Source organism: Sus scrofa, chromosome 11 (assembly GCF_054392235.1).
Source record: "Sus scrofa isolate SSC_HxYL_T2T_F1_AM1 chromosome 11, Sscrofa_HxYL_maternal_Yorkshire_Landrace_v2.0, whole genome shotgun sequence".
Lineage (NCBI taxonomy): Eukaryota > Metazoa > Chordata > Mammalia > Artiodactyla > Suidae > Sus > Sus scrofa.
In genome coordinates, this window is record NC_139393.1 from 13,989,036 (window position 1) to 14,013,128 (window position 24,093).

At 40.1% G+C, this 24,093-nt stretch overlaps 1 protein-coding gene across 25 annotated transcripts in view; it reads right to left on the reverse strand.

Annotated features, from left to right (window-relative positions):
- The window catches only part of TRPC4 (transient receptor potential cation channel subfamily C member 4), a 219,838-nt gene that overhangs the window by 43,404 nt on the left and 152,341 nt on the right, over nt 1-24,093 (reverse strand). For 23 of the 25 annotated variants that reach the window (XM_084981060.1, XM_084981064.1, XM_084981056.1 and 20 more), the window contains 2 exon segments: nt 8,552-8,691; nt 1,061-1,374 (listed from right to left, as the gene is read on the reverse strand). In XM_084981060.1, coding sequence (XP_084837186.1) covers nt 1,061-1,374; nt 8,552-8,691 — 454 coding nt within the window. 25 annotated transcript variants of the gene reach the window in all.

Consider the following 24,093-nt stretch of genomic DNA (forward strand, 5'->3'; position numbering starts at 1 on the left):
GACAAGCCGTAGCAGGGATAACTTTTTGTTTTGTTTATGATTCACTGTTTGTATCAAATCGATTTCTGAATGATTTGAGACAGCTAAATCTGCGATTACAACTTCTGTGCAAGTAATCAGATGTTATGAATTAATATGGTGTTTTCCATACCGGCATGAAAGATATAGTGGATATAGAATTGAGCCAACAAGATTATTTTAACCAAAAGTGATCCAGTTTATGGGAGGTTATTGATTTCCTTCCACCTGAGAAATTACTGTACTCTCTTCGATTACAGAAAATTCTAGAATGGCTGATGAATAGCCATCTGACTTTCAAAGTCATCTACAAAATGACCGTATGTTCACAGGTGGTCACTGTGGAGAGAAAACATCACCTAACTCCCTAATTCATCTGCCAATTCACTCTGTATCACAAGTGATCTGTTTACCACAGTGAGAGGGAAATGGATGCAGACATAGGGAGGTGTTTTCTGTCAGGACTGTGTGAACAGGAAACGCCATGGTCATGAAACTGTGCTGTCAGAAAGCCTGATTGTGCAAAGTACCAGGGCTTGACCCCGGTCTAGGTGTGAGGCTCTTCAGGTGGAAAGGCACAGAGGCTTCGATGCACATCCTAATCCTGGCTTAGCCTGAGGAATCTATTTTGGGGTATTTCTATGTGCTTAGGTTTTTGTGTAGGGATCCCAAGAATGAAAGAGACATGTGAAGACACTTTCACATCTGGAAAACACCTGAGCCAAGATGGAAAAGCATTTGGATTTTCTTCCGCAATTGGTTTTACATATATTCTATCTCTTAATGTGCTTGAAAGCTATCAATAGGCATAAGTTTCCTTTTTCTTCCACATTTTAAAACAGTATCTAGAGCTGTCTTTTACATGAAGTCATTTAAAAGAAAAGACCATTTTCCTAAAACTTAAAATAAATGTACTGGATATTTCTGTTTTCTGCACTAAGCACAATTTTTCTTTGCAACCCCTTGTCACGGTTCACATTCAAAATGTAAGACACTCTAAATTCTGCACAACGTTCCCAACAGAAATGTCTGTGTGACTTACGTTGAAAATGCATTATTCTGCTTTTCACATCGTATGCCTTTGCAGCTTAACCCTTTTGTTTCTTCATAATAGAAGTACAGCTGATTTAGGCCATTTGCAAATGCTAGCAGCACGAGGCAGTAGATGAATAGAAACTTGAGAATGTCCAGGAGCATCCTTCCCAGAGATATCTGCAGAGGCCCCAGGTGAGAATTGGCCGTGAACAGTGAGATCAGGCGCAGGGAACTGAATATGTTTGCGATAGCAAATAAAGCTTCGGCCACCAGCGTGGGATGCCACATGTCCCAGGATTCTCGTGGGTTAAGAGCACTGTACTGGAGAGAAAAGAGAGACACAAGGGAAAATTCAATATAAAACAAACGTACATATCAATATGCCACGTTCAGGCCAAGCTGGTTTTTCAGGTCCAGCTCGTCCTCCTGGACGGTGGTAGCAACACTATCTACACAAAAATAAGCAATTATGAAAGCAACTTATAATTTATGAGCTTTAATCAAAGTGATCTCCCTGGTCTGTCCTTGTTATTTATAGTATTTTATAATCTGTGAATCATATCTGTCCTTGATCTTTCCAGTGGAACTCAAAAAAAAAAAAAAAAAAGGAAAATGTTTCATAGGAGAAAAAAAAAATAGCCTGATTTTATATTGGAAAAATAGCGCTATCATAATAACAAAAAAGTTACATTAAAAAGGAAAACTGCTACATTTTGAATAAAATCGATGGCTTGTTTCACCATATTTGACACACTTGCCTATTTTAGTGGAACCACGTAGGATCCAAATACACATAAATGAGTAGAAACAGTGGTCTGTTGCCTTGGCTATGGTAACAATTGGTGTAGGCATAACCATTAGAGTTTTGTGTTGTTATATCTGAAACGTACATACAGCCTCACTTGGAAATCTTCCTGGAAATCAATGAACTGCTGATTTTTAATATTCAATGTGTAGAAAGTGTGATGTTTGTCGGAATATTACCTAATTGGGTAAAATACACAGTTTGAGGGAAATATTTGCTACATTAAACTTTGGCCAGCAATTACTTTTAAAGCATGATTTAATTAAAATGACAGCTTTGAATTATCTTGATACTGGGCTATATAAAAAGCACAATGAAATTTACCCCTTGTCCCGAGGTAAATTTGTATCCTTAGTAAATTAAATCCTGACCAAAAAATAGAAGGTCAAGTGTTACATTTTGAACATCTATTATTAAACCTGTATAAGAACCGAACAATAAGCTAAATTCTCTTCCTCGTGTATATCACTGAAAATCTGTCTAGAAAATTGCATCATTTTTCCTAAGGATCATGTAGGGGAAAAATTTACTTCTATATGAGTCCCATGAGAATATTTCCATCCTTTTTTATTGCATTTTATACCAAAGACCTTTATAAATGTTAATTAATTCTCTTGAAACTAATGGATAGTATTTTTTTTTTTTTAAATCTCCCTGGGGAGAAAATACATCATAAGCTTCGGATTCTTGTTCAGCACTCAGACTCCTGCTTGAGTGACAATTTAAAACAATCAAGTTTGAACTAGAAGGAAATTATTTTCTATTTTTAAATCCTGATAACTGTTCTTGAGCATTCCTACACATGGCTTCAGTATAAAATAGCTACAGATTGAAGATACTTCCCTTTCTCCTCTGTCCCCTGAATATTATGCCACCTTTTTCTTCAAAGACCAACATAACATTCACCTTCCTTTGCTCACTTCTCTTGAAAGACACATGTATTTTAATAGAGACTACCTCCCCTTCTGTTGAAGGCTTATTCAATATTTCTCTATTTCTCTTTCTTCTCCTTTCTCCCTCCCTCTCTCTCTTCTAATATGGCTTAGAACCATATCTCAAAATGTACAAAATACTACAGAGTAAACATTCTTAAGGATGTAATCACTTTCTTGGAATCTCTCACATTTAACACAATACCCTGCCTGGAACAGGTGCTCAAGAGGCATTTTCTCTCACCAAGTATTCACGCATAGTCCAGTGAGGATGACGGGGGCAACTAATTCCAACAAAAATGCTCTCAGAGGTTACCACAAACATGCTCTAAGCACAAACTGCTATGGGAACAGAGAAGAGAAAGTGGTAAATTCTATTTGGGGCTGATGGGACCAGCAGTGGACAGAGATCACACGCTGGTCGAGCTCTAAGGGTCCTTTGATGTTACTGAATGCAGCGGGGATGCTATTCCGTGATGTAGGTTTCACAGCCAGTGTGAGGCAGCTGGATGTAGAATCCAGCCTCATGTGGTCACAGACTCCAGCCCTACTATTGACTTGACAGTACTTTAGAACCTTTCTCAGGGAATTCTCTCATCTGGGACTTGCAAAATCATTAAAAGGAAGGTTTTCCATTTTACAAACCAGAGATGCTAGTTTCTGCCTCCGCGTGGTCACCCAAGACTGTCAGGGCCCAGCATTTCTGGTAATTGTCACGAAACAGTCCTCTGTGAATATGTTCGTATTTATGTAGGGTCACGGCTTCCTGAGAAAAATATTGCTGCTGTTTGGGTTAAAGGATGGTTGAATGGCAAATAAGCCTTGGAAATGAAAGAATAGAGACCTCCTGAGAGCTTTAGAAACATCTTCCCTGGAACCATCTGCTTGGAGTCTAAGGATAATAATCCTAAGGAACCTTTGCCTCCCCAGAGAGAATCTGTTTACTTTCAAGAGGTAAGGTCTTTCTCTTTCCTTCTCTAGGGGGAAGACGAGCAGCTGGCATAGCTGTCCTAGATAAGCTCTGCGATTCATAATTGCCCAGTTCCTCTCCTGTGGTCCAAACTCGTCTCTGTGAAAGGTACCTCTGGCTGTCATCTGTCCCGCTGTGGGGGCTTGGACCACAGGGAACCAAGGCTGGGACTGTTGTGTAAATAATTTGTCTGTTCTCTGACCCAGAAACCTTATTTCTTCTCAGGAATAAATCAAAATGTAAACATTTAGGTGTCATCTCTTGATTTCATTCTTTTTACGTTTTCTTCTGTCATCCACATCTAGGTACATTTAATTTAGGTTTTTCAATATAGGCATTCTTTTACAAAGCTGTTTAAAAAATTCTTCCGAACCGTTCTGTTCTGTGAATCTGTAGAGAAAAACTGTAATTCTTCATTCTTAAATGTATTTTCCACACCTATTATTAGGAATTAAAAGATTAACTTGAATTTTAAGGTTTTCTTTGGCTCTGTTTTCTAAAAGTTACTCATAAAGTCGACACTCCTGTTTCATCTTTGCATGTTCGCCTCCAGCTGTGCTGGTGACTCTTGTCAGCATCCTTTGCATCCTCTTCCTCACTTTCCCTTTAACTGTTAAGTTCGCTTCTCAAACAACTTCTCATTTTATCTACTCTCCCTTCATGTTCCCTATGATTTCAGCTCCCCTGGAAGGCCGGTTACAGAAGGGCTTCCCTGGGCTGACAGGCCTTTGGTCTGGATTCATGGCGTGGCCGAAAAGACTGAGGGTTAGGTTTTTGCTATCATTTATGCTCCTGCAGACAGGAGGCAGAGCCTGGGATATTCCAGCAGAGATCCCACTTGTAATTCTTGGTCATCTTGCCTGCATCATGAGAAGTGGATTCTTTACTGGGGAGCAGCATCAAGATGATTCCATCTTCCTCATACTTCACAATAACAAATCACCCATCCTACCTCTTCTTTATTTATTTATTTTTGCTTCTTTAGGGCTGCACCTGCTGCATATGGAAGTTCCCAGGTCAGGGGTTGAATCAGAGCTGCAGCTGCTGGCCTACACCACAGCCACAGCAACACAGGATCCAAGCTGCATCTGCAACCTCCACCACAGCTCTTGGCAACACTGGATCCTTGACCCACTGAGTGAGGCCAGGGATCGAACCTGCATCGTTATGGATCTTAGGCTCATAACCAGCTGAACAATGGGAACTTCCTCTTACCACCTAATTAAAAAAAATAACTTTCTCTTAGCTTCTCCTATGTCTGCTGCTCTACTTCAGACATTCATCATCTTTTGACTCATTCTCTGTTTAAACCTCATTAATGGTTCCTCTTTGTTTATAGAGTCCAAATTCTATAGCACAATTTAGAAAATCCTTCCCATCCTCTCCCTGCCCCCATTTCCTGAATCATCCGTCTGAAATACTGACTCCTTTATACCCTCAGACTTTTTCACATTATGTCTTTTTTTCCCTGGAACACTCATGCACATAGATGAACATGATAGATGCCCACTCATTCTAAATAATTAATTGCAGGACACTCAACAAAATTTAGTTCCTTCCTTGATGCCACCAATGCCTATATTGTCGACCTTATCACATGGGAAGCTCTCTATGTGTATTTCTCTTTCCTTCCTGTGAACTGCCCACAGGCAGGGGCTATATCTCAGGCATCTCTGCATTCTCAACAAAGAGATGGGAAGCTGTTTCTTTGTGTGACCTCATAAATTCTTTTTTTTTTCATAAATTCTTATTACTTGATTCACATCATGACTGTTTGCCTTATTTATAGTAATCTATTTTTGTACATGAATAAAGCACCTTCTCCTGAAATAGGAAGTTAAGTTTTGTTTTTTGTTTTGTTTTGTTTTTCTTTTTTGGCCATGCCAGCTGCATGTGGAAGTTCCCAGGCCAGGGATCAAACTATTGCCACAGCAGCAACCCAAGCCACCCCAGTGACAATACTGGATCCTTAACCCGCTGCACCACAAAGGAATTCCAGGAAGTTGTAAGTTATTAAAAATTAGCATGAAAAATTCAATGGTGGAACAAAAGAAGTCAGCAAATCAGCAACTTCACAGACTCCCAAAGCAAATGCTCCTCGGACTGTTACCATCATTTAAGGGATAAGAGGCTCACATAAAAAAACTTGCCCCAAAGTAGACAGGTTGCACGTGGTAAAAGCCAGTGTGGATCCAGAGCTCAGACTCTTTTTCGACTAAAATAAAGCAAATGAAAAAGCACACACACAAAAAAAGACATAAAAGGCAAATCCAGAGGACGCGTAGCACAAAGCAGGAGGAAACAGGAGTGGAAGAGAAAGGAGAAAAGCTCATGCGTGCTTACTCTGTCACGGGGACTTTAAATATGTCACTTCATTTACTTTTTATACTAAGAGCACAAGGCAGAAATTGGTACTCTCCTTATTCTGTGTGAGGCACTCAGAGGTGAAGAAACAGATCCAAGTTCACGTGACGGGTAAGTGATGGGAGGAAACTGAGCCCAGGAAATCCAAGTCTAAAGTGCATGCCGTTCAACTCTACCCATTCAACTCAAGTTTTGGTCACCAGCCTAATCATTCAGGAGGAGTACCTCATAACTTAAATTTACAATCCCAGCTGAACTCCTGTGGCCAAAGCACATAAACAAACTATGTGTTTCTGTTATTTACATCATCATATTCTGAGGTAATTTCTGCATATTTTTCCATTTCCCTTTCCCCCACCTTTCCTTTCTTCTTCATTGCTTGAGGTAGGTGAGTTGAATTTTTTTTTTTTTCTTTTTAGAGCTGCACCTGCAGCATATGGAAGTTCCTGGGCTAGGGGGTGAAAAGGAGCTGCAGTTGCAGGCCTATGCCACAACCACAGCAATGCCAGATCCTTAACCCACAGAGCGAGGCTGGGGATCGAACCTGTATCCCCCAAGAGACAATGTCAGATTCTTAATCTGCTGACCCACACTGGGAACTCCTGAATTTTTAACATAACTTTTCCCTTGGTATAGTACAAGGAACAATGCTTATATTTTAATATTAAGATAGATGTTGCACATGAAGAACTTCCAACATTTTAAGAAAATTCAAATCCAGTATCTAAACCCATTGATGCAAAAAATACATAAATATCCATTAATTTATGTAACTGTACCCAGTTTTTAAATCAGAGTACTTGTATATAAAATTATATGTGTACTATAAGTAACACTTTATAAATGAAATTTATGAAGATATTGTTTCTTAGTATAAATATTGTATGACAGGTTCCTTTTGGAATCAGCCCCATACTTCTTTGAGTAGCTGAATAGAATTTTACAGCCTTGGGCTATTCAAAGTGTCTTCCTGAGACCAGTGACATCAATATCACCCGATGAATTTGCAAGAAATGCAAATCTGGGTCCCCTCCCTAATACTACTGATTTCTGTGACTGGAGAAAAGGAATCTGTATTTTAGCAAGCTCTCCGGGTGATTCTTAGCTTCTAATAGTTTGAGAACTGTTATAGTCATACAAAGCAGAATTTTATAACTGCCTGGGGCTACAAAAACCAGATACATAACTTTTTAGCAGGGAAATGTCCAAAACGACCTTATAGATATACATAACAATCGTTACAGAGGAAAGAAGAATTGGAAAGATATGCACTTCAAAAAAAAGAGACTGTCCATCTTCTACACAGATTGCAAAACCTCCTTGCTCCTCACTCACTCCTCAACACAGTACCTCCCATCATCTTACTAAGGTCCAAAGGCCATTCACCTTAAGGCAGGTGGGAAAAATTATCAAATTGTGTTTCTATTCTTAACACACAGCTTGTTTTCCATGAAACTGGTAAAAATTGATTCTTTTTTTTAATGTTTTGATGAGTGCTAGAAACATTTTAATTAAGCAACTTGGGAAACAACTGGGCAATTTAAACCCTGTTAAAGCTGTACATTATAGGAGCAGGCTCGGGCCATTTAAAGAACAAGACTAAATGAACAAGGTTCGCTTACATGTTAGCATTTTCTAGTTCAGATCATTAGACTGCATGAATTATTCATGGAAAGTCCAATTAAACACACTTTAGGTTTTACTAATTCGCTAATCATTCTGACACAAAGTTTTTAAAAAGGAAGATAAAAGAGGGACAAAGAAAGGCAGGAAGGAGGAGACGATAATACTTTGGTTTGAAAAACACCCCCTAAAGTACAAAATAATCCCAGTTGTCATTGCAGAACAAAAATGTTTTATGTAAATTATGTGGTTTGAGATAAGACTGATGTTGTACCAGATGCGGGGGAGTAATGGGTGTGTGAGATTTCAGGCAATGTCATGTTGAATGGGATGAGGAGAAATTATATTCTGCTCTAATTATATCCAACTATGTTAGTTTAAACTGAAATAATAATTTCACTGCTTTGAGAGAGTAATATTTTGATCTGTCTATGTAATTTTATCGGTTAGTTATAACTGATAAAAATAGATTTTGGTTGTCGAAATTTGAACAGTGAGGTAGAATTTCATTAGAAATGGAAAGGAGTAGAAACTAGAGCTGCTATGGTGAATCATTTTGAGCCATCATTCAATTTAGATGCAGGAAAATTGTGTGACAGCTTCTAAATGTTTATCAAAATTGGTTTTAGGACTATAAACTGGGTATTATCTATGCATTTTATTCCTATCAATAAAATCATGAGATGATGAATTTCACATACAGATAACACTGTAGGTAACATGATTAATAAAAGTAATAGCAATGGGCAGTATATCAATACTTTTCAGAGCTTACGCTTTACCAATAATATAAACAATAGTTACCTTTACAAATGCAACGATTTTCAAGGAGATTGTTGCTAAATATAAGGAGTTCATCACAAAATCCATTAGATTCCACCAATCATGGATGTAATCTTGAAGTCCACCATCCCACATTTGTTTAATTTCTCCCCATATAAAACCTGCAATTATAGAAAGATTCAAATAAGTGTGATTTTTCAATTAAATCACTAAACAGAGATATACAACTAGGAATTACAGAAACTTGGAGCTGCAAGAGACTGTATAGTTACACTAAATACAACATATATTTTTAGAGGTGGTAAAAAATGAGTCCCAGTCAGAGTTTGAAACTTTCAGGACACAGCTAATTTGTAGAGAATTCTCTTGGAGCAGTTTCACTTTATCTACTTGATAAATTCATAAGAATGTAAAATTTTGAATCAAACTGGAATTCCTCTTACCTATATATTTTTCTCATGGAAAATATAAAAGTATCATACCTATATATTTTCCATGGAAAATATCTCATGGAAACATTTATTTGTAAACAGGTACTTGAAGACATTTTTCCTCACAAGTCAAAATGAGTCAAAGATTCATGAAAAAACAGTGTATCTAGTGACCATTACTGGCTTAAAAACATTAGGCAGGGTACTTCATTGTGTTTCTGTAAGAAATTAGTACCTTCAGAGAGAGGATTTCAGTTTTGGACAGAAGATGGTTGTAACATACTTCAATTAAATACCCTATATCTAGCAATAGCTTTAAAGCTCCATCCAAAGAAAATAAAAATCCCTTTCCTTTATTATGGTCATGTCTTTAATGGGAAATATATATTTTTTTAATTTTGGAAAGTACTTATAAAATATCACTGTCTATCATTATTCTATTTCCATAATCTCATTAAAATTTTATAAATCTATTTTTAGAGCCTGATTGTGAGACATAAAGATATTTTAATCTAGAATCTGGACATACTAAAAGGATAAATATGATTTTAAAAACACATTAAAGCAAGCATACTGCAAGAATCTTTTAAGATGATGATAGTCTAAAACATCAAACGTGCATAGTGCAGAGTTTCACATCAGTTCTACACTGTGTACAAGAAAAAACTATAAAGCCGTGGAATCTATGGAAAAAACTATAGAGCTATGGAATCCTAACTTTCCATGAGTCTGTCAGAGAGATGAGACACCAAGGAGGAGCCTGTATGTTGAAGAGAAGCAGGTTCCTGCAAAGAGAGCCACATGTGACCCTTAGCTGCCTTGTGGCAGAGTGCAGGGTCTGAGACACTGGCATCACCCAGGAAAGAAAGATGATTTCAGAAAACCTCCTTGGGGTTTCCGTTGTGGCGCAGTGGTTAACGAATCCGACTAGGAACCATGAGGTTGTGGGTTCGATCCCTGGCCTTGCTCAGTGGGTTAAGGATCTGGCATTGCCATGAGTTGTGGTGTAGGTTGCCACCTCGGCTCGGATCCCACGTTGCTCTGGCTCTGGTGTAGGCTGGTGGCTACAGCTCCGATTGGACCCCTAGCCTGGGAACCTCCATATGCCACAGGAAGGGGCCCTAGAAAAGGCAAAAAGACAATATAAAAAAAGAAAAAGAAAACCTCCTTAAACAAACGTCTAAAGGCTGAGTGTGAGCCCATGTGAGAGGAGAACCCTCAGGGGTGCAGACACCGGGGGCGGGGGCAGGGGGTTGTCCACTCACTTGCAAGCTCTTTGCCACAGATCCCGCCACTACTCAAGAGATGGTTCTGGGAGGAAGGCACAAAGCCCCACCCAGGCTCCTCTCCCCTAAGAGCAAAACATGTTAGCTTTATGGGAGTAGCAAAAACCAAACCCGGGCCTAGATTTTAAACCAGTATCTTTAGACATTTCCTACTGCAGTTGGAAGGCCAGGACATTCTTCCCTCACATGACCTGAAGTTTTACTGCCATGAGAAGGAAGGTTTGGATCATCGAGAAGCTCCATCTGTGATGCCCAGGCATGGGTTCATCTAAGTCTGACCCTAGACTGGGAACAAGAGACAATCTTCCTGCCCCATATCACCAGCCTGACAAATGCCCAGGAAGTAGCAGAAGCTGACAACCCCTAGAGGAGTAGCAAACACGTGGACAATGACCCCCCTCTGAGGCACAGGTACACAGGGAAGCCAAAAGATGTGCGTGGAGCAGGAATTCTGAGAATAACCCTCTTTCCCACTTGTCTTAGTCTGTTCAGGCTGCTATAACAAAGCATCATAGATAGACTATTTTATAAAAAGAAATTGACTTGTAGTCCTGGAGGCTACAACTGTAAGATCAGGGTGGGAGGGTCAGGCTCTGGTGAGAGCCCTCTTTCATGTTGCAGACTGCCAACCTTTCTTTGTATCCTCACTTGGCAGGAAGAGGGTGAGCTAGCCCTCTGGTCTTTTCTTGTACGGGCACTAATCCCATTCCTGGGGGCTCCATCTTTAGGACCCAGTTGCCTCCCACAATCTCCACCTCCCAAACCATCATATTGTGGGTTAGGATTTCAGTGGGTGAGTTTAGGGGCAACAAAGGCTTGCAATCCCTAACACCACTCTAAGCAGAAGTGTATGAGGCTGCAGCTGACTGCAGCAACCATGAAACTCAAACCCAGCTCAGCTCATGATTATATTGCCTCAGATTTCTGCACTAATGTTCTAGCAGAAGAGGCATGTCCATTTTCAAGCATAAATGCTATACACTTACTGCTCACAAAATACACACACACACGCACACCATGATACATTAAAACTGTCCAAAAAAAAATACTAAAAATATCAGGGGTAGGAGGTGGGATGGAAATAAAAGACACATTGCATACAAAGGAAGAAATATAAGACATAAGCAAACTGTCTGAAACCATGCAAGATAGAGTGGCATCAGTCAACTGCCAAAAGGGGAAAACAAAGTCAATCTAGAATTCTATACAGAGCACAAATACCTCTAATAAATAAAGATGAACAAAAAACTTTTTTGTGACAAGCAAAAATTCATACACTGATCTCTGCTATAGGAAATGCTAAAGGGATATTTTTTAGGCAGAACATATATGATATGAAACAAATTTAGGTGTATAAAAAGAAATGAAGATCTCTATTTGGAAATAGTTAAAATGAAAATAAATGTAAATTTTTTTCATATTGCTCTAACAGATAATTGACTGCCTAAAGCAAAAATAGTAGCACTGCACTGTGGTTTATAACATAGATAACATATTTAAAAGTAAAATGTATGACATTAGCACAGAAGATGAGAGAGGATTTAGAAATCCACTATCATAAGGTTTTTAAACTACATGTAAAGCAAAATAATATTATTTGAAGTTAGACTGTGATAAATTAAATTTTATATTATAAATCCTATGGCATTCTCCCAAAATATTTTTATGTATAAATAAAGAGCCAGAAATGTAAGTAAACATGGAGTTATAAAACATTTTTCAAAGATCAGGTAGAAATAAAAGGGGAAAATACAACAGATGGGGCAAGTAGCAAAAATGGTGGGGTAGATTTAAAATCTGCTTCAATAATTATATTGAGGAGTTCCTGTAATGGCTCAGTGGTTAATGAACCCAGCTAGTATCCATGAGGACACAGGTTCGATTCCTGGCCCCGCTCAGTGGGCTAAGGATCCGGCACTGCCGTGAGGTTGGTATAAGTCACAGATGCAGCTCAGATCTGGTGCTGCTGTGGCTATTATGTAGGCCAGCAGCAACAGCTCTGATTAGACCCCTAGCTTGGGAACCTCCATATGCTGTGGGTGTGGCCCTAAAAAGGCAAAAAAAAAAAAATAATAATAATATTTATATTGAGTGAAAGGTATGGTCTAAACACACTAATTAAAAGACAGAGATGGCCACATGGGATAAAATGCAAAACACGACTATGTTACAATCCATCAATATGTTAAAAGTACATGAATAATAATGATAGCATGAAATACTAATTAAAAGCTCAGATGGTTCTATCAATACAGGACTGAATATATTGCAGAAGGTATGTACAGGGATACAACACAAGGATAAAAAGTTAATGAGAAGATAGAACAGTCCTAATATGAACACAGCTTACAAAATAACCTGATAATGCAAGATGCCACAGTATTGAAATATAAGTAGAGAGGTACAATTATAGTTAGTGACTTTACTATTACTCTCTGTAAGGGAAAGAACCAGTAGGCAGAAGTTTAGTAAGAATAGAGAAGTTCTGAACGACACTATCAACAATCTGACAACAGTAGAATAGACATTTTTTTCAAGCGCACATGAAACACTCACCAAGATAGACTCTATTGCGGTCTATACACCAAACTTCAACATATTTATACATGTTGAAATTACACAAAATGTGTTCTATGACAACATAGTAAGCAACAAATCAATAATAAAATGTATCTCAAAAATGCCCAAATAGTTTGCAATTAAATAATATGCTTCTAATAACTCTTGGTCAAAGGCGGGGGGGGGGGATTACAGAATAATTAGAAAATATTTTCAGGATTTCCTGTCATGGCTCAGAGGAAGCGAATTCGACTAGGAATCATAAGGTTGCAGGTTTAATCCCTGGCCTCACTCGGTGGGTTAAGGATCTGGCGTTGCCATGAGGTGTGGTGTAGGTCACAGATGCAGCTCATATCTGGCGTTGCTATGGCTGTGGTGTAGGCCGGCAGCTATAGCTCTGATTAGACCCCTAGTCTGGGAACCTCCGAATCTCCATATGCCACAGGTGTGGCCCTAAAAAGCAAAACACAACAAAGAAAAATTGAAATTAATAAAAATGAAGACACAACTAGAAATTCTGTGATGCAGTTAATGCAATACTTAGAGTAGAATATATAGGTCTAAATGCTTTATTGAATGTTGTACACCTATAAATGCATTAAAATTCATTAAGTAATAAAAAAAGAAAAGAAAACAATAGGGGTCTCAAATCAGTGATCTCAGCTTCAACTATGACACTATGAAAAGAGCAAATTAAACCCAAAGCAAGCAGAAGAAAGAAAGTTAAACAGAGCAGAAATCCATAAATTTTAAGACATAAAACTTGAGAAAATCAATGAAAACAGTATCTAATTCTTTGAAATGATCAATAAAATTGATAAAACTCTAGCTAGAATGGCCAAGAAAAAACTAGAAGAAGATGTAAATGATCGATACCAGAAATGGAAGTAGGGACATGAAGAGAGATCTGACGGACACCATCAGGATAACACGTGAATAAAATGAACCACTTAATATCCAGAAATCTCACATCTTAAATGAATTGAACATTTTCCCTGAAAGACATGACCTTCCCCATCCACATAAGAGGGCATCGAGTAACCTGAATTGTCCTATATTCATTAAAGAAAATGAGTTCATTGCAAAAAACCTTCCAACAAAGGAAAAAGCAGGTTCAGTTCCTTCATGGTGATTCTGCCAAACCTCTGAGGAATAAATAATGCCAGTGTTATCAAACACTTACAAAATTACAGGAAAAAGAGATGTTTAACAAGCATCTATTATTCTGATTAAAAGTCAACAAAAATAATACAAAGAAAACTGCACATTAACAACCTTCATGCCTATGCACAAACACCTTCAACATTAGTAAATTAAATATAGTAATATACATAAAATTGATAATAAATCACGGCCAAATGCTGTTTCCCCAGAAACACAAGGTTGTTTCATCATTTAAAAATCAATCAGTGTTGGAGTTCCCGTCGTGGCGCAGTGGTTACCGAATCCGACTAGGAACCATGAGGTGGAGGGTTCGATCCCTGCCCTTGCTCAGTGGGTCAAGGTTCCGGCATTGCCGTGAGCTGTGGTGTAGGTCGCAGACGCTGCTCGGATCCTGCGTTGCTGTGGCTCTGGTGTAGGCTGGCAGCTGCAGCTCCGATTCGACCCCTAGCCCAGGAACCTCCATATGCCGCGGGAGTGGCCCAAGAAATGGCAAAAAGACAAAAAAAAAAAAAAAATCAATCAATGTAATTTATCCCATCAATAGATTACTGGGGAAAAAAATTAACTTGCCCAAATTCAACATGCATTCATGATCAAAACTTTCAGCAAAGTATGACTAGAAGGAAAATGATTTGATAAAGGACACGTAAAAATCTACAACTACTATCATACATATTTTTGTAAAGGGCCAAAAAATAAATAATTTAGGCTTTGCAATGAATGAACGAGTGTGGCTTTTTTTAAATGAAACTATTTATAAAACCTGTCGAAGGGCGAGACCTGGCCTTCTGGGCCATAGTTTGCCAGCCTCTGTCTTACATCTGATTTGTGGTGGTTTGTCATGATTGTATGTGTTTGTCAACATTTTATGAGTCTGTACCCTAGAAAAAAATAAAATAAAATTGAGTGAATCTGACTAGGAACGATGAAGTTGCTGGCCTTGATCCCTGGCCTTGCTCAGTGGGTTGAGGATCCGGCATTGCCGTGAGCTGTGGTGTACGCCGGCAGCTACAGCTCCGATTGGACCCCTAGCCTGGGAACCTCCATATGCTGCGGGAGCGGCCCAAGAAATGGCAAAAAGACATAAATTAAATAAATAAATAAATAAATAAATAAAGGAGTGATACAACTCAATGTTAAAGTAGCAAAAATTATGAGAGATTGATGTTGGACAATGGAAATAGGGGCGCTTAAAAATAAACATAATCAAGTATCAATTGTGATATATTGCTGATAGATGTGTTTGAAAATTTTCACAGTAAAACTCAAATAAATAAAAGCATATTAGACTTGATAGGCCATAATTATTTAGGGAAAACTAGCAGTAGTTATTTAACATTATTACCAAAGTTTTCGTTTTTAATTTTGTTACATTTAAATTACAAACACTGTGACTTTCCTGGTGGCTCAGTGGGTTGAGAATCCAGCAGCATCACTGCAGTGGCTTGGGTAGCTGCTCTGGCGTCGGTTTGATCCCCGGCCTGGGAACTTCTGCATGCCACAGGCATAGCCAAAAAAATTTAATAACCCAGATGAGGACTAACCGGTTGAATTAATTATAGAGTGTATTTTAAAGTCTGTTCTAGGTTATTGCTTTATTCTCAATTTGGTGTTTATATCCTCCCTGCCCCTTTGAGGTCTTTCATAAATAAACCTCTCTGGAGAACTCGGATAAGATTGAGGCATAACTGGGGAGGTGATAATGTTTACTGCCTCCACACTGAAAAAAGAATGTATCAGATATGAAAAAAATAGGATGCACTCACTGATTTTAGAGCTGGTGGGAAACTTACAATTGATATTATCCACTGAGAAAAAATGCTAGGTACACATGGAAATATTCTCCCCTCCCACATTCGTGAGGCTTTTTCCTACTGAGCCGGGATGCAGTCACAGAATCCAGCACAAAACCAAAACCTACATAAGAAAACTAAGGCCCCAAAAGGCTGGTTGACTAAAGCTAGTTCATGGAGAGACCAGAACTGGGACTCAGGCCCTATAGGCAGTGCTCTTAGACAACACTTTCTTACTCCCAAGATTTCACAATGGAGCTCATTTGTTTTGTTTTGCTCAAATTTTGCCATCGCTCAGAGATGAGAAGATGTGGGTATTGCAATGGCTGATGGAACACACACATTTCAGGTGAACTTGCATCAGAAAGCTCGGTGATAAGGATGGACCATATCAGGTACGTGAGGTGCTGGGCTCAGCTCCACCAGTAATCTTAGCCAGTACCTAATCCCTCTAGGTTTCAGTTATCCCATTGCAAAAAAGAAAGATATGGATTATACAGAATTCTATAGATAGAATCCTTTAAGAAGTATAACTCTACCTTAAGGGCATAAATAGCCAGGCACTGATTCTTCCTGTTTGATTTATCAAAATGTTATGAAAATCAGTCATCACAATAGCTGCCATGAAAGATTAAGAACTGTCCTCTACCAGAGGGTACACACTTGCTTTGGTCTGCCCCAGAAAGCCGAAATCAGATCTGTGAAGTGAAAGTAATAGAAAGGAACCTTCGTGCCCGGCGTTAGAGGAATGCTCTGGGGTTGGGATCCCAGCCCGGTGCCTGGATGCCTTCCATCAGTCATAGTCCTGAGAAATTCTAGCAATGAGTGGAGACCTCTTCCATCTACCCTATAAAGGTTTCCAAGTCTATAAACTTGGGATCCTGGTGTTTTCAAATTCTGTATGTATTTTTAAATGAAATGCATTTTAAATATCTGCTAGCCAGAGGGTTTCTATTTTATTTCCCTTTATAGATAGATTATACTTTTTTTTTTTTTGCTTCCACAGAAATGGAAGGCCAAATGTGATTATTAACAATCACCTGCATTGCTAACTTCAAATATTTTTGTGGGCAATTATGTAAAAGCTAAAGACCCCAGGGCTAACTGCTTCGGAAAGCAAAATGAGAACCACCGGGAAGGATTTATGAGGTAGTTATGAGCTCAGTACAAAGCAGTATTTTAACCTGGAGTTCCTAAATACCTGAGAAGATTCTATTCTTATTAGACGGGTTCAAGGACATGACACTTCAACTAGAAGTTTGATCTAGATGACTTCTAAGGTTTCCTAAAAGTCAAAGCAAAAATTGATAATTTGAATGTATTACAGTTCCTTTGGAATTCAATGAATAGACATTATACCTGACTTTCTGAATCACACACAAAAATATTTTACTTCTGATCTTGGAAAGGCACGACTACATGGAAGAAAACAGAGATCCTGATGAAATCGAGGACTCCCTCCACATTTTGTTTTTAAGCCTGAGCTGTACACAAGACTATCAATCAGTGTTCTTTAGCTAATGGGGTTTGGGATCTTTGGTTAAAGCACCAGATTGCAGGATCAGTTCATAAAGCTGTTTGAACCACTTCCTGTATCACCACATCCCTATGTGATGACTATTGATTTCTATTTGTTATGAACACATTAATAAAATACCAAGTTTCCTCAATTCTGAAAACATTCACTGAAATTTTAGAAGAAACAAGCCTTTAGAAAAATGAGGGGGTGCTATTAACTGGCTGAAAAATGCATCCAAATAGTAAATCATTCGTAGTGACTGAAACGACGGAAGAGAACAAAGCTTGAGGGAGTTTCTGTCACAAAACGTTTGTGCTGTTCCCACAATGGGAACATTTCAACATTGTTCTCTGCTGTTTATACACAGATGACATGATTGCTCCTCGTGGTGGTGGAGGTCTAATTACCAGCACTGGTGGAAGACTGCAGGGACCAGCAACGGAAAGATCACAGGGCAAATGAGTCAGAGAACTTCCTTTTTAAAAATATTTGTGGATGCCTGGAAGTTTTGACTGTTTTTTCCCTACCTTTCCCATAACAGTTTTTGTCAGGGCTATTTGAGGGTTCTGTTACATCAGATCATGTGAAGGAGGCTGAGGGGAGATGAAGCCAGCAGACCTCTGTTGCTGCACTTAACAGCCTCAGTTTCATGTGAGAAATATGTTAATTCTGCAAACGGACCTCTTTGCCTCTCCTTTCTTGCTGTCAGTTCTCAGACAAAGAGTAAATAACCCCCAGCAAAGAGCCAGTCACCTTTTTTATACCTGCAATAGCTCCAAGGGCAGCCCCCAAACTAGTCGAGGGATGTGACCTTGACAGGAGACTGAATTCCATGTTGTGGCACCAAATCAATGAAGACAAAGAGAACAAAAAGAATTCCTCTTCTTTGGAGGTTTTTTTTTTTTTTTTTTTTCTCCCCAAGTTGGGGAGCAAAAGCGTAGTATCAAGTCAAAATTCTTCTTCTGTTCAAAAAGAAATCTAAATGCAGTTATTTTACTCAGTAGAGACTCACATTATGACTGACCCATAAGAAGCACTAAGGAAGGCATTGTCTCAGTGTTATTCTTAAAACCCAAACAAAGATAAAGGCAAGAGCCTCAAGTAGCCACTTTCGGAAGAGAGCTTACAGAAAATTGCAGCCACCCCCTCCCTTCTAGGTTCTCCTGAGGGGTCTGAGGACCCTGACTGTTTTCAGCCACCTGCCGCTTCCAACTCATGGTCTATACAGAGAACAATGGGAAGAGGTGGCAGGAGGACTGTGAGGTCAGGGCATACAGCTCTGGGCTAGTTAGGAAACCCAGGGGGAAAGACGGGAGTGACGCACCAATAGTGCCACCTACCTAAGCCAAGAGTGGGAGATGCCAAGAAAATCCCTTGTAAAGACGGGGGTGGGGTGGTTTCTACAACAAGGAGAAGCTGGCATCCCCCTGCTGGGGCATCTTCCCAGGTGCCTGGCTTGCTCATCTCTCCCTGGGTCTAGTGCCTCAGGGGAAACAAACACTGGGAGCTGGCAGCAGCCTGACCTCCTGCCTTTGGAGGTAGCAAGGTCTTGTGATCTCCTGGGCAGTGAGGCTTGCCGCAGGAAGAAGCTGAGCTTTAGCCATCATGCTCGCTCGCCCTTGCTAGGATCACAGGCCCCCTAAAGTGGCCAACTGCTGGTTACGAGATGCTCAGGGACTGGAAGGTGTCAGGCAGAGCTGCAGCTCGGATTCAGACGGGATACTGGGCCCTCTCGGGAACACTCATGGGGCTGTTAGGAGAGTCAGGGGGTCAAGACCTGCCACAGGGGCTGCTCAGTATTAGCCAGAGATGCAGACAACCAGCAGGGAAAGAGCTCTGACCAGGGTATCAGTGAGGGAAGGAAGACTTTACCTTTTCCTGCCAGGTTTCTTCCTTGCAGAAACCCAGGCATGGGGGCCACAGAAACGTCTGCCTCCCTTCTTTCATGCCACTGTGGGGGTTGAAGGATGAGCAAAAAATGAATGTTTCCCCAGCCTTGGATGCGTGGGTCAGGCCTGTATTGGGAAGAGGGGAGTTTTACACAGATTCATGTTTTAAACTGAATGGGAACTACTTTTTAATAACTCAGAATTTCAGGAAATTGATAACATCTACTAGACATATTGTAAGGGACAGGGAAAGGCTATTGGGTGTAGGGTAATTAGGGAGAGGGATTGGAAGAAGTAAAACACCATCTCATGTTTAGATTCTAATGAGTTTTAATTCCTCAGTAAAGGTGAAATCTGAAATCTGTATCAAATTTGGTTTCTAGACTTGCTTCTCATTCTTTAGTATTGAAAGACCTCTGAAATTTCCGAATCTGCCAACCAAGGGTAGAATTCAAAAATTTCAATTTTTCATGCAAATCTACAGTGGTTATGATTACAGTCAGACACTGCACCTCAAGACACACTGACTTAGAGGGACAGTGAATAGTTGAATATGCTGAGTTTGAACACATCTAAAAACCTTTCGATTACTACAGCTTTGATATCATCAGTTTAACATTTAGAGGAAAAAGGAGAAGGCAATATGGCGGAAGAGTAGGGGGGCAGGCTCGCCCTCTCCCACTAACACAACAAAAAAACCCCACATCTACAGGTTAAACAACTCACACAGAACAGCAATTAATCACTGGCAGAAGCACCTAAATGCCAATAATGGCAAGAATCTTGTGACATAACTGGGTAAAACAAGAGAAAAGAAGAGAGTGAGAGAAGGGGAATCGGGGCTGGACAGGCACTCCCGAAAAGGAACTGTGGGGGAGAAAGGGATCCCACACCCTGGAAAGTCACCTACTCCACGGAAAGATCAACTGAATCGGAGGGATCTCCAGATGCAGAGAAGAGCACAGCAGTAAGTCTGAGTTCCGAAGAGCAGAGTGAGAATCAAATAGATCAACCAAACTACTGGCACAGTCACCAAAAACAGAGGCGTTTGGGTGGGGGCTGGGCACCGAGACCTCAGCTCCGGAGGTTAGTCCCTGGGAATGGGTTGGGGTGGGCAGTGTGGAGACTGCTTGGGGAACTAGGAACCAGTTGGTTTGGCAGGGCAGAGACTGCCCTGGGGGACTAGGAAGCAGTCTGTCAGATTGGTGGGGCAGAGACTGCCTGGGAGTCTAGAAAACAATATGCTAAGGGCTGGGGACTGGAAAGCCACATCAGAGGGAACCTGGCAGAAGAGCTGGATCTGCAGGAGAGACAAGGTGCCAGTGTTGGGGAGGGGAGAGAAGAAGGGGTGGGCCACCATAAAATACTCCCCATGCTACAGTGAGCTCACTTGCCCTCAGCTACCAGAAAGCTGTGCTTCCCAGTGCATCCCCCACACCCTACCCTATGCGCACTGGACTTGAGACTGCCGCCATCCTGGAGGGCTGGCTTCACCATTAGCAGAAAGCCAACCACTGCAGGAGCTTTCCCTGCCCTGGCCTCTCTGCCCTCTGGAGGGCTACACCCCAGCGGAGGAGCACCCAGCACCACCAATCCCCTGGAAAAGGACCTCAGCCCAGAAAAGCTAGAACAAGCTCAGCCCAGGGGTGCAACATCTGCCTCCATTCTGAGGCAGTCCTTCCAATTCTGGCTGCCCTGCAGAAGAGACCCTTGGGTTCTCAGTGGCCCAGCTAGCTGCTCCAGCCCTCGGGGGGTGCTGCACTCCTGTGGAACAGCTGCCCAGCACTGCCAGCCCCTGGGAATAGGCCCACACCCCAGAAAAGCTAGAACAAGCTTGTCCCGGCTGTGCAAAATCTGCCTCCATTGTGGGGTGGCCCTGCCAATTCTGGCTGCCCTGGGGAAAAGCCCCTTGGGTTCTCAGCGGCCCAGCTATCCACTCCCACCTTCAGGGGTTGCAGCACTCCTTGTAACAGCTGCCCAGCACCGCCAGCCCCCTGCAAGAGCCCCACAACCCAAAAACATCAGAGCAAGCTCTGCCAAGCCAAGTGAAATCTGCTTCCATCATGGTGCAGACCTCCCAGTCCTGTCTGCCCTGGGGAAGTCCTCCTTTGCTTCAGAGAGACCCTGTCAGCCACGCCCACACTCAGGAAAAGCCACACTGCCTCAAAGGAGACCAACCAACAATGCCAGCCCTCGGGAAACATTCCATAACACTGCCAAGGCAAACTCTGCCTAGCCACGGGGAGTACAACTCCACCAAGAAAAAGAAAACAACAAGCAAGATGAAGAAGCTGAGAAACCACTCCCACTTAAACCAACAGGAGAACTCACCTAAAGCAGTCAGCAAGGAAACAGACCTCTGCAGTCTGACAGACTTGGAGTTCAAAAGGGAAATAGTGAAAATACTGAAGGAATTAAGAGAAGATATGAACAGTAATGCAGACACCCTCAGAAAGGAACTAGAAAATATAAGTAGGAGCCAAGAAAAACCAGAAAATTCATTTGCAGAGATACAAACTGAACTAAGAATGAATAATGCAGAAAAATGAATTAGTGATGTGGAAGATAGATTAATGGAAATCACCCAATCAGGACAGCAGATAGAAAACCAAATAAAAAAACATGAAAGGAATATAAAAGACCTATGGGATAACATAAAGCCAGCCAATCTATGCATAATAGGAATTCCAGAAGGAGTAGAAAAAGATAAGGGGATGGAAAATATATTTGGAGAAATTATCGCTGGAAACTTCCCAAATCTAAAGGCTACTGAGTTCAAGATACAGGAATCCCAGAGGGCCCCAAACAAGTTGAAACCAATAGACCCACACCAAGACACATTATAATAAAAATGGCAAAAGTTAGTGATAAAGAGACGATCCTAAAGACAGCAAGAGAGAAGCAGAATGCTACCTATAAGGGAATCCCCATAAGGTTACCAGCTGATTTCTCTACAGAAACTCTACAGGCCAGGAGGGATAAGATATTTAATCCTTATTAAATGGATTTAATGGAATGGCAAAAGATATTTAAAGCACTGAAAGGAAAAAATATGCAACCTACAATACTCTATCCAGCAAGAATATCATTTCAAATAGAAGAGGAACTACAAATTTTTTACCAACAAAGCCTAAAGGAATACAGCAATACAAAACCCAGGCTAAAAGAAATATTGTAAGGGCTTCTCTAAACCAAAAAGAAAGGAAGGAAAAGGAGGAAAAAAAAAAAGAGGAAGACCTAGGGTGACTGAGGAAACCACAGTCAGAGAGCAGTCACTCAAATAAGCCAGCATACAGATTTAATCATGAACATGTTTAAAACAAAATAAAATTAAAAAGCAAAAAAGAGTCATCAAAATCATAAAATGTGGGCAAGGGAAGTAAGGAAATAAATAGACTCTTCTTTAAAAAATTTTTTTGTTTGTTTGTTTCTCTTCTTAATTTTAGTATAGTAATGAAGTGTTTGAACCTACAGGACCATCAGGCTAAAACACACAATTATAGGAAGGGGATAGCATACTTAAAAAACAGGGCAACCACAACCAAAACCAAACATTGCATTCGCAAAACATGAAAAACAAAAACAAAAACAAAATAACACTCAGCAGAAAATAATCGGAGACAATCCAACCAAAAAAAGAAAGAGTGGAGAACCATAGAATCAACTGGAACACGAGGTTTAAAATGACAATAAATAATCATCTATCAATTATCACCTTAAATGTCAATGGACTGAATGCTCCAATCAAAAGACACAGAGTGGCTGAGTGGATAAAAAAGCAAAAACCTTCAATCTGCTGCCTACAAGAAACTCACCTTAGGACAAAGGACACATATAGACTGAAAGTGAAGGGGTGGGAAAAAACATTTCATGCCAATAGACGTGACAGGAAAGCAGGAATTGCAATACTCATATCAGACAAAATAGACTTTAAAACAAAAGACATAAAGAAAGACAAAGAAGGACACTATTTAATGATGAAGGGATCCATCCAAGAAGAGGATATTACTATCATCAACACATATGCCCCAAATGCAGGAGAAGCCAGATACATACAACAAATATTAACAGACATAAAGGGAGAAATTGATGGGAATACAATCATATTAAGAGATTTTAATACCCCACTCACACCAATGGACAAATCCTCTAGACAGAAAAACCAATAAAGCGACAGAGATCCTAAAGGAAACAATAGAAAAGTTAGACTTAATTGACATCTTCAGGACACGCCATCCAAAAAAATCAGAATACACATTCTTTTCAAGTGCGCATGGAACATTCTCAAGAATCGACCACATATTAGGACACAAAGCTAACCTCAACAAATTTAGGAGCATGGAAATTATTTCAAGTATCTTCTCTGACCACAATGGCATGAAACTAGAAATCAACCACAGGAAAAGAAATGAGAAAAAACCTACTACACAGAGACTAAACAACATGCTACTAAAAAACCAATGGGTCCATGAGGAAATCAAGAAGGAAATGAAAAAGTACCTGGAGACAAATGATGATGAAGACACAACCTCCCAAAATCTATGGCACACTGCAGGAGCAGTACTCAGAGGAAATTCACAGCGATATAGGCCTTCCTCAAAAAAGGAGAAAGATCTCAAATTGACAACTTAACCCTCCACCTAAACGAATTAGAAAAAGAAGAACAAAAGAGACCTAAAGCCAGCAGAAGGAAGGAAATTATAAAGATCCAAGAGGAAATCAATAAAATAGAGATTCAAAAAACAATAGACATTATACAACTACAGATGTGATAAATTCATTTGAGTAATAAAAAAATGAAAAAAGAGAAAATTAATAAACACAAGAGCCAATTCTTTGAAAAGGTAAACAAAACTGACAAACCCCTGGCTAGACTAAGAAGAGGAGAGAAAGAACCCAAATAAACAAAATTAGAAATGAAA